This window comes from Scyliorhinus canicula, chromosome 2 (genome assembly GCF_902713615.1).
Source record: "Scyliorhinus canicula chromosome 2, sScyCan1.1, whole genome shotgun sequence".
NCBI lineage: Eukaryota > Metazoa > Chordata > Chondrichthyes > Carcharhiniformes > Scyliorhinidae > Scyliorhinus > Scyliorhinus canicula.
This window is the reverse complement of record NC_052147.1, coordinates 280,308,556-280,324,639: the sequence shown is the minus strand read 5'-3', so window position 1 is coordinate 280,324,639 and position 16,084 is coordinate 280,308,556. Positions and strand designations below refer to the sequence as shown.

Below are 16,084 nucleotides of genomic sequence, written 5' to 3'. Positions count from 1 at the left end.
TAATCCCGACTCTTTGTTTCCTCTCTGCCAACCAGTTTTCTACCCACCTCAATACATTGCCCCCAATCCCATGCGCTTTAATTTTGCACAATAATCTCTTATGCCGGACTTTGTCAAAACACCTTCTAAAAGTCCAAATATACCACATCGGCTGGCTCCCCCTTGTCGACTGTACTGGTTACATCTTCAAAGAATTCCAACAGATTTGTCAAGCATGATTTCCCCTTCATAAATCCATGCTGACTGACTGATCCTGCCACTGCTTTCTAAATGTTTTGGATAATGGATTCAAGAATTTTTCCCACTACCGATGTTAGTCTTACTGGTCTATAATTCCCTGCTTTCTCTCTACCTCCCTTTTTGAATATCGGAGTGACGTGAGCTACCCTCCAATCTGCAGGGACAGTTCCAGAGTCTATAGAATCCCGGAAGATGACCACCAATGCATCCACTATTTCCAGAGCCACCTCCTTAAGCACTCTGGGATGCAGATTCTCAGGCCCTGGGGATTTATCCGCCTTTAATCCCATCAATTTTCCCAGCACCATTTCTCTACTAATATTGATCTTCCTCAGTTCTTCACTCTCCCTAAACCTTTCATTCTCCAACATTTCTGGGATCTGATTCTGATCACTGTTAGCTGTTGGGGGAGGGGGATGTTCTATGTTAATTTTTCTTTAAGAAGTCTTACAACACCAGGTTAAAGTCCAACAGGTTTGTTTCAAACACGAGCTTTCGGAGTTTTTGAAACAAACCTGTTGGACTTTAACCTGGTGTTGTAAGATTTCTTACTGTTGTTGCTCGTTCTGGGTGAGTGTGCTTAACACTCGATTTGGCTCTGTTTCGTTACTTAGCTTTGGAGTCGCCAGGTATCGTTAAGATACCACCACAAGTTTCAAGGTCAAGTTCAAAGCAATAAAACCATATACCAATTAGTAAGTTCAAACAAATGAGTTTATTATAATACAATTATAAACTACTCATGCACACGCTAAGATGACTAAACTATTCCTACCACTAAATAGACCAATACTTATCTGAATAAGGAACTGCCGGATCAGGGGGACAATGGCCTCTTGCTCTGCACTGGGTTCGCAGACTTCAGGTTGGTACGGGTTGAAAGGGGTCAGGTGTGTCTATCTCTGGTAGCGATCGTTGTGAGACACTTACTTGCTGGCGGCTGCTGTCCGAACCTCTCCTCTCTCTCGGTCAAGGTCTTCTTCGGTAAAGGCTGGTCGAGAGGGCTGGTCAAGAGAGGAGGGCTGGTCAAGAAGAACGAACTGAGTTTGGGACCTGTCTTTTATAGGTCCCAGGGCTTTGCGCCCTTTTGGGCAGACCCTCTATCTGCTGGGGATCGATTGGGCCTCTTCCCAATCGATTTGTTTGAATCCCCTCAATACTGAGGCTGTCCCTCGGCTACTGGGCGGGCCTTCAGGTGCTTTGTCTTCGAACCCCGCTGGTGCCGGGGTGTCTGGCTTCCCATACAATGTTGCAATCACTTCCCTATTTGTGTCCTTTGTCCCTGGGATCGTTCCATTACTATGCTAACTGTCCCGGAGATTGCTTCATTAGTATGCGGAATGTTCATTTCGGTGCTGTCTGCTCTCTTAGCAGACAGAATACACAGTGGCTTGGTGCAGCCTGCTTGTGCTGCAAACTTTGTCCATTTTACCCTGTAAGCTTTGCGTTCCTCCATTTTGTATTGAGGGAATGGCCAACTTCGGTGGCTACACTGTGCTCACCCCAGTCCAACGCCGGCATCTCCACATCATGGCATTTTTCCTTAGGGAGGGGTACCTATAGTTGTTGGTAGGAGCTTTTTAAAATTCTTGACACAAGTTTTATTATTGTTTTGATTTGTATAAAATGTTAAAAGTTCAATTAAAATATTTCCAAAAAATCACCATAAAGTCCCTGGAGGAGGTGGTGGAAGCAGGGACGATAGTGACGTTTAAGGGGCATCTTGACAAATACATGAATAGGATGGGAATAGAGGGATACAGACCCCAGAAGTGTAGAAGATTTTAGTTTAGACGGGCAGCATGGTCGATGCAGGCCTGGAGGGCCGAAGGGCCTGTTCCTGTGCTGTACTTTTCTTTGATGTGGAGATGCCGGTGTTGGACTGGGGTGAGCACAACAAGCAAAATCCTACCAACTGTCTTGACCTGAGACAATTCACACCTCTTTAACCTGGGGTTACCCCTATCTCTGGATCTGTAAAGACTTAATTACCTGCAAATGCTCGCTTTCAAAACATTGTCTTGCATCTTTGACTTTGGCTGTACATATGTTTCTGGAACATACCTCTTCCTGAACAGGTGCCGGAATGTGGCAGGCTAGCAGCACGGGTTCAATTCCTGTCCCAGCCTCCCCGAACAGCCGCCAGAATGTGGTGACTCGGTGCTTTTCACAGTAACTTCATTTGAAGCCTACTCGTGACAATAAGCGATTTTCATTTTCCTTTTCATTTCATTCACCTGAGGAAGGAGCTGCGCTCCGAAAGCTAGTGTTTGAAACAAACCTGTTGGACTTTAACCTGGGGTTGTAAGACTTCTTACTGTACTTTTCTTTATCTTTTGTTGTTCTTTGTCTATGGCAACATTCTACTTTGATTTGTCTTAATAATTAGACGGTCAAAAGTCCCGCCAAAACAGTTTTGTTTTTCCAATTGAGGGGCAATTTAGTGCAGCCAATTCACCCTACCCTTACACATCTTTTTGGGTTGTGGAGTGAGATCCATGCAGAATGTGCAAACTCCACAGGGACAGTGAGCCGGGGCCGCGATCGGACCACTGCGCCACCGTGCCCCCGTCCTGCCAAAACAATTTGATAGCGTTTATTTACATAAACCGAAGCGAGTTTCCAAATAGGTACCTTGAGTCTAATAATCTATAATGTTCAAAAGGTTCAGTTTTTCAGACAATTCACGTCAGAACACAATCTCTCAATATTAATGAGTTTTATTCACATCTAAATCAAGACAAAATGAAAGTGAAATGATGCATCCTTGGGTTGAATGGAGATCAGAAATCCTCTCCATCATCATCAGATATAGTATCGGCACCAACCTCTTCGTAATCTTTCTCCAAAGCTGCCATGTCTTCACGGGCCTCTGAGAACTCCCCTTCCTCCATCCCCTCACCCACATACCAATGCACAAAGGCGCGCTTGGCGTACATCAGGTCAAACTTGTGATCAAGGCGAGCCCAGGCTTCAGCGATGGCCGTAGTGTTGCTCAGCATACACACAGCACGCTGCACCTTGGCCAGGTCACCTCCAGGCACCACAGTGGGAGGCTGGTAGTTGATGCCAACCTTGAAACCAGTTGGGCACCAGTCAACAAACTGGATGGAACGCCTGGCCTTGATGGTGGCAATAGCAGCATTGATATCTTTCGGCACCACGTCACCCCGATAGAGTAGGCAACAGGCCATGTACTTGCCACGGCGAGGGTCACACTTGACCATCTGGTTGCTTGGTTCAAAGCAGGAGTTGGTGATCTCGGCCACAGACAGTTGCTCATGGTAAGCTTTCTCAGCCGAGATTACTGGAGCGTATGTCGCCAGGGGGAAATGGATACGAGGATAAGGCACCAAGTTAGTTTGGAATTCTGTCAGGTCGACGTTCAGTGCTCCATCAAAACGGAGAGATGCTGTGATTGACGACACAATCTGGCCAATCAGCCTGTTCAGGTTGACGTAGCCCGGACGTTCTAATTCTAGATTCTTCTGGCAGATGTCGTAGATGGCTTCATTGTCGACCATGAAGGAACAGTCGGTGTGCTCGAGGGTGGTGTGGGTGGTCAGGATGGAGTTGTACGGTTCGACCACAGCGGTGGAGATCCTTGGAGCCGGGTAGATTGAAAACTCCAGTTTGGACTTCTTGCCGTAGTCGACGGAGAGACGTTCCATCAGGAGGGAGGTGAACCCAGAGCCAGTGCCTCCACCAAAGCTGTGGAAGACCAGGAAACCTTGAAGACCCGTACACTGGTCAGCCTGGCAAAGGAAAATGAGAATATAAGAAAATGGCAAATGTTACCTCCCTCCCAATGAAAACAAGTGCTACATTACCTGCTCCTTAACCTTTGGGTTTCAATAAAGTTACCTGCGCCCAGGAATTCAATAAATACAAATATACGAGACGAATGATCACGAACAGATCAATCAAGCTTATCCCCCACAATACACATCACCTATCCCCCAATACACATCCTCCACCTCTCCAATATGCATCACCCCCACCCTCTCCAATATGCATCACCCCCACCCTCTCCAATATGCATCACCCCACCCTCTCCAATATGCATCACCCCACCCCCTCCAATATGCATCAAACGTGTGTGAACATAGAAATTGTTATATATTATATTTCCTATTTATGGCAGTAATGACACTAAAACCCTGGGTTAAAATACATACCCGCAAATGTCTCCTAAAGCTGTAATTAAGGATTCCTAAAAGGTGAGGTAATGATTGATTTCAACCATTTACGTGTTTAAAAAGAGATGGCTAATGAGATATTGTTTAGCGTGTTGGATATTCCCTGCAGTGTAGATAATTTGAGGGATTGTATTAGTTCCCAGCTAAGCAGGTGATGGGACATTTTATCAGATTACAGATGATGTAGTTAATGAGAGAAGCCAGGTCTGTCTGTCTGCGTATAATGACACTCGGTGCTCCTCCCCACCCCGCACCAGACCCCTCCAATTCCTCGACTCCCTCAACGCCATGGCCAGGGGCTCAATTGCCAACGCGAAGAGCAAGGGGGACAGGGGACACCCCTGTCTCGTCCCCTGGTTCAACCAAAAGTACTCCGATCTCCTCCTATTCGTGGCTACGCTCGCCATCGGGGCCTCATATAACAGCCTCACCCAACTGACAAACCCCTCCCCGAACCCAAACCTTTCCAGCACCTCCCACAGGTACGCCCACTCAATCCTATCAAAGGCCTTCTCCGCGTCCAACGCCACCACTATCTCCACCTCCCCTTCTACCGCCGGCATCATTATAACATTCAGAAGCCTACGTATGTTGGTGTTCAGCTGCCTTCCCTTCACAAACCCCGTCTCGTCCTCATGAATGACCCCCGGCACACAGTCCTCTATCCTTGTGGCCAAGATCTTCGCCAACAGCTTGGCGTCCACATTTAACAACGAGATCGGCCTGTATGATCCACACTGCAGGGGGTCCTTGTCCCGTTTAAGGATCAAGGAAATCAGCGCCCGTGACATAGTCGGGGGCAACCCCCCCCCCTTGCCTCGTTAAAGGTCCTAACCAACAGGGGGCCCAGCAGATCTGCGTACGTTTTGTAAAATTCGACCGGAAACCCATCCGGTCCCGGCGCCTTCCCCGACTGCATTCTGCCTATCCCTTTGACCAGCTCCTCCAGCTCAATCAGCGCCCCCAGCCCCTCCACCTGCCCCTCCTCCACCTTCGGAAATTTCAGCTTATCCAAAAAGTGTCCCATCCCCCCCCCCCACCTCCACCGGGGGCTCGGACCGGTACAATTCCCCATAAAAGTCCCTGAAGACCCCATTAATGTCCACCACCCTTCGCACCACATTGCCTCCCTTATCCGTCACTCCACCAATCTCCCTGGTCTCCCCATATTCGTACACCGCTCCCTGTGCCTTCCTCCACTGAGCTTCCACCTTTCTGGTGATCAGTTTAAGGATCTGTTTAAGGATCTATAGGGGCTGTTTAGCACAACGCTAAATTGCTGGCTTTGAAAGCAGACCAAGCAGGCCAGCAGCACGGTTCGATCCCCGTAACAGCCTCCCCGAACAGGCGCCGGAATGTGGCGACTAGAGGCTTTTCACAGTAACTTCATTTGAAGCCTACTCGTGACAATAAGCGATTTTAAATTTTTAGGGGCTGGTTTAGCTCACAAGGCTAAATCGCTGGCTTTTAAAGCAGACCAAGCGGGTCAGCAGCACGGTCCAATTCCCGTACCAGCCTCCCCGGACAGGCGCCGGAATGTGGCGACTAGGGGCTTTTCACAGTAACTTCATTGAAGCCTACTCGTGACAATAAGCGATTTTCATTTTCATTTTCATTTTTCAGCAAGTCGAACTTGGCCTGAAGGTTACGTCGCTCCCTCAGCAGTCCCTCCTCCGGAGCCTCCGCATACCTCCTGTCCACCCTCACCATCTCCCCCACCAATCTCTCCCTCTCCCTCTGCTCTCCCCTCTCCCTATGGGCTCGGATGGAAATCAACTCCCCTCTAATCACCTCCTTCAATGCCTCCCAAACCGTCCCCACCCGGACCTCCCCATTATCATTGGCCTCTAAGTACCTCTTGATACACCCCCGAACCCGCCCGCCCACCTTCTCATCCGCCAGCAGCCCCACCTCCAGGCGCCAGAGCGGGCGCTGGTCCCTCTCCTCCCCCAGCTCAAGGTCTAGCCAGTGCGGGGCATGATCCGAAATGACTATGGCCGAATACTCGGCATCCTCCACCCTCGAATTCAGCCCCCTGCTCAGAACAAAAAAATCGATCCGGGAATAGGCTTTATGCACGTGGGAGAAAAATGAATACTTCCTGGCCCTCGGCCTCGCGAACCTCCAAGGATCCACCCCTCCCATCTGGTCCATAAACCCCCTCAACACCTTAGCCGCCGCCGGCCTCCTACCCGTCCTGGACATGGATCGATCCAATGGGGGATCCAGCAGTGTGTTAAAGTCTCCCCCCCCCCAGTATCAGGCCCCCCGTCTCTAGATCCGGAATGCGGCCCAACATGCGCCGCATAAAACCCGCATCGTCCCAGTTTGGGGCATAGACATTCACCAGCACCACCCGCTCCCCTTGCAATTTGCCGCTCACCATCACATATCCACTGTCAGCCACCATCTTTGACGCCTGAAACAACACCCTTTTTCCCACCAGAATCGTCACCCCCTATTTTTTACATGCAGCCCCGAAGGAAACACCTGGCCTACCCATCCCTTCCTCAGTCTAACCTGGTCCGGCACCTTCAGGTGTGTCTCCTGGAGCATGGCCACGTCCGCCTTCAGCCCCTTCAGGTGCGTAAATACCCGAGCCCATTTGACCGGCCCATTCAGCCCCCTCACATTCCAAGTTATCAGCCGGATCAGAGGGCTCCCTGCCTCCCTCCCCTGCCGACTAGCCATAACCGTCCCCTGCCCGCCCCAGGCCAGCGCCCCCCGCTCGGCCCGTTCCCCACGGCGGCAAACCCCCACCCTGGCCCCCCCTGCAGACTCCAGCTCCTTCCTGGCCATTTCAGCAGCAACCCGGTACACCCCCCCCCCCCCCCCCCCCCTCCCCCCAGGCCAGGACCCCTCCCAGCCGCGTTACTCCCTCCATAGCACTCCCGTGAGCCAGCTAACTTCTGCTGACCCTGGCAGCTCCCGCCACACCTCCGACCCCTCCCAACGTGGGGCTACTTCTCCTCCCCCAGACCCATCAGCAGACCCTCCTCCTCCCCCTCCCGCTCTTGCGCGGGAAAAAAAGCCCGCGCTTCTCAGCTCCGACCCTGCCCCCATCCACCCTCAGCGCGGGAAACAGAAGAAAAGCCCGCGCTTTCCCCCTGCCTGACCCCGCCCACGCAAAAAAGACAGCGACCCACCCGCCCTAGAAACAACACACAACCAGCTTAAAACCGCTTGAAGCAGCATAAAACAGAGACCCTTCCCACCAAAAGTTAACAGTTATTTCTTAGGCCCTGCCACCGCTATTTTGCCGGCCCCACTCCTGGTCAAGACCATAGACCACTGGGGATCCGCTGCAGACACCTTCCCAGGTCGGGAACCGTCGAGCAAGTACCGCTGGGGGCCCTTAAAAGAGCCCAAAAGTCCGTTGCTGGCGGGAGCCGCTGAACGTGCGGCTTAGCTCCGCATAGCCGCAACCGGAAGTCCCCCTGCAACATGAGCTTTAAGCATCACTGCTCTTACCAACTTGCGAATTCTGTCCAAAACAGGGTCGATCAGCTCCTTGCCGATGGTGTAGTGCCCACGGGCGTAGTTGTTGGCCGCATCCTCCTTCCCGGTGATGAGTTGCTCGGGGTGGTACAGCTGGCGATAGGCACCAGTACGGACCTCGTCTGGGAGAAAGGAACAGTGAAACAAGTGTCACTGACCACTTCAGCTGCACTCTCTGATGGATATGTGGGGAGACTGGGGAAGCTGGGATTGTTTAAGAGGAGGGGGTGGCATCGTGGTATTGTCACTGCACTAGTAATCCAAAGACCCAGGATAATGAAATGAAAACAATGAAAATCGCTTATTGCCACGAGTAGGCTTCAAACTAAGTCACTGTGAAAAGCCCCTAGTCGCCACATTCCGGCGCCTGTTCAGGAAGGCTGTTACGGGAATCGTACCGTGCTGCTGGCCTGCCTTGGTCTGCTTTCAAAGCCAGCGATTTAGCCCAGTGTGCTAAACAGCCCCGGATAACGATTTGGGACCCGGGTTCGAATCCCATCCGACAGGTGATGGAATTTCAACTCAATAAAAATCTGGAATTAAAAGTCTAATGATGACCATGAAACTATGTCAATTCTCATAAAAACCCATCCAGTTCACTAATGTCCTTTCGGGAATAAATCTGCCGTCCTTACACTGCCTGGCCTACACGTGACTCCAGACCCACAGTTCACTCTTAAATGCCCTCTGAGAAAGCCACTCCGTTGTATTCCGCCACAATAAAAACACAAAACGGGAAAGAAAGCGGACGGACCACCCGGCATCGAATCAGGCACCGGAAACGACAACGGCAAACCCAGCCCTGTCCTTTACTGTTAGGGCGACATGGTAGCACAAGTGGTTAGCACTGTGGCTTCACAGCGCCAGGGTCCCAGGTTCGATTCCCCGCTGGGTCACTGTCTGTGCAGAGTCTGGCACGTTCTCCCCGTGTCTGCGTGGGTTTCCTCCGGGTGCTCCGGTTTCCTCCCACAGTCCAAAGACGTGCAGGTTAGGTGGATTGGCCATGCTAAATTGCCCTTAGTGACCAAAAAGGTGAGGAGGGGTTATTGGGTTACGGGGATAGGGTGGAGGTGGGGACTTAAGTGGGTCAGTGCAGACTCAATGGGCCGAATGGCCTCTTTCTGCACTATGTTCTATGTTCTGTTCTCCTTCGAGCACAGAAAGTTAAGGGACGAATTAATGGAGGTGTTCAAAAATCAGGGAAGGTTTTAACGGAGTCCATATTGTGAAATTGTTCCCAGTGGCAGGAAATGGGTTACCGGGGGTCAAATTTCACAAAAATAGCAAAGAACCAGGTTATATTCTTTTTACACAGTGAGTTATGATCTGGAACATTCTACCTCAAAAGGGAAGAAGAATCAAGAGAAACCTTCCATTTGGCTATATAATAATAACCATTATTAATGTCACAAGTAGGCTTACATTAACACTGCAATGAAGTTACTGTGAAAAGCCCCTAGTCGCCACATTCCGGCGCCTGTTCGGGTACACTGAGGGAGAATTCAGAATGTCCAATTCACCTAATGAGCACGTCTTTCGGGACTTGTGGGAGGAAACCGGAGCACCCGGAGGAAACCCACGCAGACACGGGGAGAACGTGCAGACTCCTCACAGACAGTGACCCAAGCCGGGAATCGAACCTGGGACCCTGGAATTGTGAAGCTGCAGTGCTAACCACTGTGCTGCCGTGTCGCCCATATATACTTGAAGTGGTTAATTTTGTACGGCTGTTCCCATTAATCCCCAGCCAGCTTCATTATCTCTTTCAACTCAGCGCAGAGGGGCTCCAAAATAATTCTGGACATTATCAAGTCCTGGCAGTACCCACCGATCTCCATTCCAGCCTTGTAGCGAGAATGTGGGGGGGGGGGGGGGGGGGGGGGGGGTGTCACATGCCACCCACCTGGGTTCTGAGTGCAGCCCCCGAGACATTTTGTTGGCTGTTTCCCACGAGTGGGGTTGTCACATTCCTCTGGTTTCCGTCCGCATGGATTTATTCCAACTGGTTTGATTGACGTGATTCAGATGTAAAGCGAGGGGCGAGGGAAGTGAGGAGCGTGCTGATTGCTCACAACATTGACTGTGAGGGGGCAGCACAAGGGCGCAGTGGGTTAGCCCTTCTGCCTCACAGCGCCGAGGTCCCAGGTTCGATCCCGGCTCTGGGTCACTGTCCATGTGGAGTTTGCACATTCTCCCCGTGTTTGAGTAGGTTTCGCCCCCCGCAACCCAATGACGTGCAGGTTAGGTGGATTGGCCAGGCTAAATTGCCAAGCAATTGGAAAAAAATGAATTGGGTACACTGAATTTATTTTAAAAAGTATTAACTGTGAGAGCCATGAGCTCCCTCTGTCCAAAATGTAAATATTTATTTTGTTTTTACCATTTGAAGTTGATCACAGTTCTATTGCTATATAAATGATTTAAGAAAAAAGGAATTTAGAGTACCCAGTTCATTTTTTCCAATTAAGGGGCAATTTAGCGTGGCCAATCCACCTACTCTGCACATCTTTGGGTTGTGGGGGTGTGACCCACGCAGACACGGGGAGAATGTGCAAACTCCACATGGACAGTGACCCGGGGCCGGGATCGAACCCGGGTCCTCAGCACCGTGGGGCAGCAGTGCTAACCACTGCGCCACGGTGCCGCCCTGCTATATAAATGAATCAGCATTTTCTATAAGTCATTATAAAATATTATGATGTGGAGATGCCTTCCAGTCGGGGAACACTTCAGCAGCCAAGGGCATTCAGCCTCTGATCTCCGGGTAAGCGTTCTCCAAGTTCTCCAACTGTCCAGGCTTGAGACAATTCACACCTCTTTAACCTGGGGTTACCCCTATCTCTGGATCTGTAAAGATTCAATTACCTGCAAATGCTCACATTCTAAGCATTGTCTGGCATCTTTGACTTTGTCTATATATATGTTTCTGGAACCAAACCTCTTCATTCACCTGAGGAAGGAGCAGTGCTCCGAAAGCTAGTGTTTGAAACAAACATGTTGGACTTTAACCTGGTGTTGTAGGACTATAAAATATTTAATGTATTTAAAAGTATAAAATGTATTAAATTCTTTTCACAGAGTCCTGGTTAGTGAACAAGCCCGATTTCAATCTTGCCGTCCACTGAAGTGAAGGCGGGCCTCACATGCCTTGGTTGTCCATCACTGGCATATCGCCTGATAATTAACCCTTTGCATTGTGAACACAACTTCCGTCGTCATCGGGTCCCTGAGAGGGACTTAAAACTGGAGCTCCTGGCTCAGATATAGGGATACTACCCACTATGTCACAAGACGTTGTCTGAAATGAAATGAAAATCGCTTATTGTCACAAGTAGGCTTCAAATGAAGTTACTGTGAAAAGCCCCTAGTCGCCACATTCCGGCACCTGTTCGGGGAGGCTGGTACCGGAAGATCAATAGGGAGGTCTGTGGGGAGATCAATAATAACAATAGTCTTGACCCATTCACTGCTCTTGAGGAACTTTCTTCCAACACTCGTTGATTCAAACATATGCAGATATACAGAGAAGGAAATTTTCCTGTCAAGATTCAGGAGCCTGGCACCGAGTAAGAATCATCGAACAATTTAGCACAGAAGCAGCCAATTTGACCCACTCTACCTGCTCAGACTCTTAAAGAACAATCTCAGGGCAGTGCAGTGGCACAGTGGTTAGCACGGCTGCCTCACAGCACCAGGGACATGGGTTCAAGTCTGACCCTGGGTGACTGTGTGGAGTTTTCACTTTGTGCCTGTGTGTGCGTGGGTTTCCTCCGGGTGCTCCGGTTTCCCCCCACAGTCCAAAGATGTGCAGGTTGGGTGGATTGGCCCTGCTAAATTGCCCCTTAGTGTCCAGAAATGTTCAGGTTAGATTACGGGAATAGGGTGGGGGGGCTGTGGGCCAGGGTAGGGTGCTCTTTCAGAGGGTTGATGCAGACTCGATGGGCCGAATGGCCTCCCTCTGCACTGTCAGAATTCTATGGATCTACGGGTAAGGGTCATCCATCAGCTCTTGCCCCATAACCTGTAAACCTTTTCAATATGGGCACAAAGCTGTTTAGCTCAGTGAGCTAGGCAGCTGGTTTGTGATGCCGAACAAGGCCAGCAGCGTGGGTTCAATTCCCGTACCGGCCTCCCCGAACAGGCGCCGGAATGTGGCGACTAGGGGCTTTTCACAGTAACTTCATTGAAGCCTACTCGTGACGATAAGCGATTATTATTAGATCCAATTCCCTTGTCAAGGTTCCTATTGAATCTGCTTCCATTGCCGTCCCAGGCAGCACCTTCCAGATTACAACACTCGCTGGGTAAACGTTCGAGTAAAGAGTCTTATCAGCTAATATTACCAATCACGGTTGATTCCAGGTCCAGAAAGATTGCCCTGGGCACGTGTTTTCCACTTCGTGTCTCACAGAAGAAGGTGTCAAAGGAGTCGTCCGCCTTGCCAGCGCTTTTGGTATCAGATCTCTGCCCATCAGGCTGGATGCTATGTTCCAGGCAGTATAGTTCCCAGCAGGCATTGCCCATCTGGACACCAGCCTGGCCAACGTGGACGGAGACACACTCACGCTGCAAGAGAAATGGTAAGTAATTAGTGGGATGTGGGATTACAGCCCACACCAAGCATTTAAGAACAGGCCAGGCCCATCGTCAGCCCCTCCCAACCATGTGGCCTCGGCCACCGAGAAGGACCTCCAACCGCAAGTCACCCACCACCCTGACTTGGAAATATATCGGCCGTTCCTTCACTGTCACTGGGTCAAAAATCCTGGAACTCCCTCCCTAACAGCACAGTGGGTGTACCTATACCTCAGAGACTGCAGCAGTTCAAGAAGGCAGCCCGCCACCACCTTCTGGGGCAGCACAGTGGCACAGTGGTTATCACTGCTACCTCACAGCGCCAGGGACCCGGGTTCGATTCCGGCCTTGGACGACTGTCTGTGCAGAGTTTGCACGTTCTCCCACGTGTCTGCGTGGGTTTCCTCCGGGTGCTCCAGTTTCTCTCCCACAGTCCAAAGATGCGCAGGATAGGTGGGGTTATGGGGATAGGGCGGGGGAGTGGGCCCAGATAGGCTGCTCTTTCTGAGGGTCGGTGCCGACTCGATGGGCCGAATGGCCTCCTCCTGCACTGCAGGAATCACCTAATGGAGGTGCAACGGTGGTTTACCACAACCAGCCAGAGAAGGATCCATTTAACCTGACCCTCTGCTTTCTGTCAGTCAGCCAATCCTCAATTCAGTCTCGTACTCTGCCTCCAACCCCGATCTCCTCTAAAGGGCCAACATTTACTTTAACTGTTCTCTTCCTCCTTATATACTTACAGAAGCTTTTGGTGTCAGTGTTTATGTTTTCTGCCAGTTTCCTTTCGTAGTTCATTTTAGCTCTTTTGATTTTATTTGGAGTAGCTTTTTGTTGAACCAATCCTCCAGCTTACCACTAGCTTTTGAAGTGTGGTATGCCCGAGTTTTTGCCATTATGTCTTCCTTGACCTCCTTGTTTAGCCATGGAACGTTTTTCTCCCTTTCACAATTCCTCTTCCTCTCAGGAATATACCTTAATTGTGCGCTATTTAATATCCCCCTGAACATTTACCATTGTTCCTCAACTGTCCTACCCTCAATTATTTGTGCCCAGTCAACTTGGGCCACTGCCCAATGCTAACACTCTAATATAGTACACGCTCATCTCTTGCTCAATCTGAATTTGAAATTCTAGCATGCTGTGATCAGAGGGATTGCCAGCTGCAAGCTGTGTGCAGGTGCCGGTATAACTACAGCCCAGCTTCCACAGATCATAGAATCCCTACAATGCAGTGGATGCTACTCGGCCCATCGATTCTGCACCGACCATCTGAAAGAGCACCTGACCCAGGCCGACTCCACCCTGGTGTAAACCTGGAACCTAACCTGCACACCATTGCAGCCCAAGGGGCAATTGATCATGGCTAATCCACCTAACCTGCACATCTTTGAACTGTGGGAGGAAACCAGAGCACCCGGAGGAAACCCACGCAGACACGGGGGGGGGGGGAAACTTGACACAGACAGTCACCCAAGGTTGGAGTCGAACCCGGGTCCCTGCCGCTGTGAGGCAGCAGTGCTAACCGCTGTGCTACACAGATACTAGAGGACAGGACGGCTGAGCGGAAGGAGAACCTGGTCAATTCCAGCACTGCTAGAAAGCAGGAAAGGGGTTGGCCCAGTGCCAAGAAAAAGAGCAAAAATATGCATTTTGCAAAAAAAACAATTTCTGAAGCTTTCATTCCGTGGCTAGGAGCCACCACACGATCGGAATGTGGAATTAAAATCCATGCAAATAGCCGACTAAAACCTGATAGATTTGATTCACATCACCCATTTGCCACATCAAAATGAAGCAACTTAAACTCAGTCGAATAAAGTGCTGCTCTCGGCTTTTGCAAATCTCACATGCAGTCTCAGGTGAACTTTCAGCTCACCTCCTCCAGGGGCTCCTCTGCTAGCCCCTTAAACCAAATTCCAAATTCTTCCCAGTCCTGAAATGGCCCTTTTTGCAGGAATGAGGGAAAATGAGGGGGGCACACACCTCTCCTCCCCCCCCCCCCCCCCCCCACCACCACTCACACAGACACAAACAGGCTAAAACTGATTCCTGCGCCTGTTCAAAAGTTTGCAGCTTTTTAAAGGACAGTATTTGATTTGGGAGATGGGGGGTTTAATTGCTGGGTGGGTGGGGGGGTTTGACCAGTTGCCAACCTGGACTTCCCAGGATAGGGGGTTGGCAGCAGTCAATGAGGATATCCAGCCTCCAGGGGGGGGGGGGGGGGGGGGCAAAGTCAGCCTCCATCCAGCCACAGATACACTCTCCCCTTCCTCAATAGGATTCCGTTTTCGTCTCTAAAAGGGAATTGGGGCAGACGTTTTGCCCTTTGGGACCAGCCTGATTTAAAGGGATTGCATCTGACCCTCTGCTCACCAGGATTCGCACACACACACACACACACACATACCTGGACTGTGTGTCAGCTCCAATCACAAGGTGACCGATCCCTTCCCAATAATCTGGGCAGAGTATCCAAACTGAGCTCAGAGCTTCCACCAAACACAAGCTTCAATTCACACCTTTAAAATAAAACCGCCACAGAAAAAAAACCTCTTCTAGTTTCAGCAGTTTAAAAGCACTTTAACCCACTCACCATTTTAAATGTCCTCTCTCTCTCTCCTCAAGCTGCCTGGTGGTGTTAGGGCGAGAGGCTGGTCACAAGAGCTGATCAAAGCAGACCGGGAACGATGGGGAACAAGGCAAAACAACTGGAAACATCTGTCCTGGCATCTTATTTATACAGCTGGCACGTCACAAGCTGGGGGGGGGGGGGGGGGGGGCTTGGTTTTTAAAAAAGCATTACTGCGATTGAAATGACCAAATGCTGCAATCAGGCGAGAGAGACTGTGAATGCTAAAACTGTGGCAGTGTGGGAGGTGACCCTCACAGAGAGGTTGGTCTGCATGCATCTTCTCACTATGCAAAAGATATGAAACAAAGGTTCATTGACAAATCACTTTGCATGTGCTGATAAAATGGATTAGCCTCTCTGCACCTCCGTGTCTATGTCATGTGTATATCTGAAAATAACATATCTGGATTTGAGGTTGCGGGTGGTGTGATGGTGTAGACCCCTGGGCATTGGAAAAGGCCCAAGCTGTATGACTTCATTATCTTCGGTGGATGGAGTCCAGTGTGTTCAGAGCGCTGGCAGTTCAGGCCTCTGGGCTTGGAGCGGGATCTACTGCTCCTGCGCCACCTCAGGCCTTCCTCTGGGCACGTTGGCGTAGGCACGCTATGGGCGGCACGGCAGCACAGTGGTTAGCACTGTTGCTTCACAGCGCCAGGGACCCGGGTTCGATTCCCGGCTTGGGTCACTGCCTGTGCAGAGCCTGCACGTTCTCCCCGTGTCTGTGTGGGGTTCCTCCGGGTGCTCCGGTTTCCTCCCACAAGTCCCGAAAGACGGGCTTGTTAGGTGGCTTTGACATTCTGTGTACCCGAACAGACGGCGGAATGTAGCGACTGGGGGCTTTTCACAGTAACTTCATTGCAGTGTTAATGTAAGCCTACTTGTGACAATAATAAATATTATTATTATAGATGGTCCTCCAAACACGTTGAACAAAATT

The 16,084-nt window shown here is 50.4% G+C and overlaps 1 protein-coding gene across 1 annotated transcript; it reads right to left on the bottom strand.

Moving 5' to 3' along the window:
• Positions 1–2,944: 2,944 nt before the first annotated feature.
• On the bottom strand, positions 2,945–15,257 carry LOC119962182 (tubulin alpha-4A chain-like). Its single transcript, XM_038790137.1, has 4 exons — positions 15,109–15,257; positions 12,281–12,503; positions 7,911–8,059; positions 2,945–3,995 (listed from the first exon to the last, which is right to left on the bottom strand). The coding sequence occupies exons 1-4, from the start codon at positions 15,109–15,111 to the stop codon at positions 3,024–3,026; spliced, it is 1,347 nt and encodes a 448-aa protein (XP_038646065.1). The 5' UTR covers positions 15,112–15,257; the 3' UTR covers positions 2,945–3,023.
• Positions 15,258–16,084: the final 827 nt, after the last annotated feature.

What these genes read in the sequence shown, in the direction of transcription:
- LOC119962182 (XM_038790137.1), bottom strand. An exon ending in CCTGGAATCAACCGTGATTG is followed by an intron (nt 8,060 to 12,280) that starts GTAATATTAGCT and finishes CCTTTCTCCCAG; the next exon opens with ACGAGGTCCGTACTGGTGCC. An exon ending in TGGACAGAATTCGCAAGTTG is followed by an intron (nt 3,996 to 7,910) that starts GTAAGAGCAGTG and finishes TTCCTTTGCCAG; the next exon opens with GCTGACCAGTGTACGGGTCT.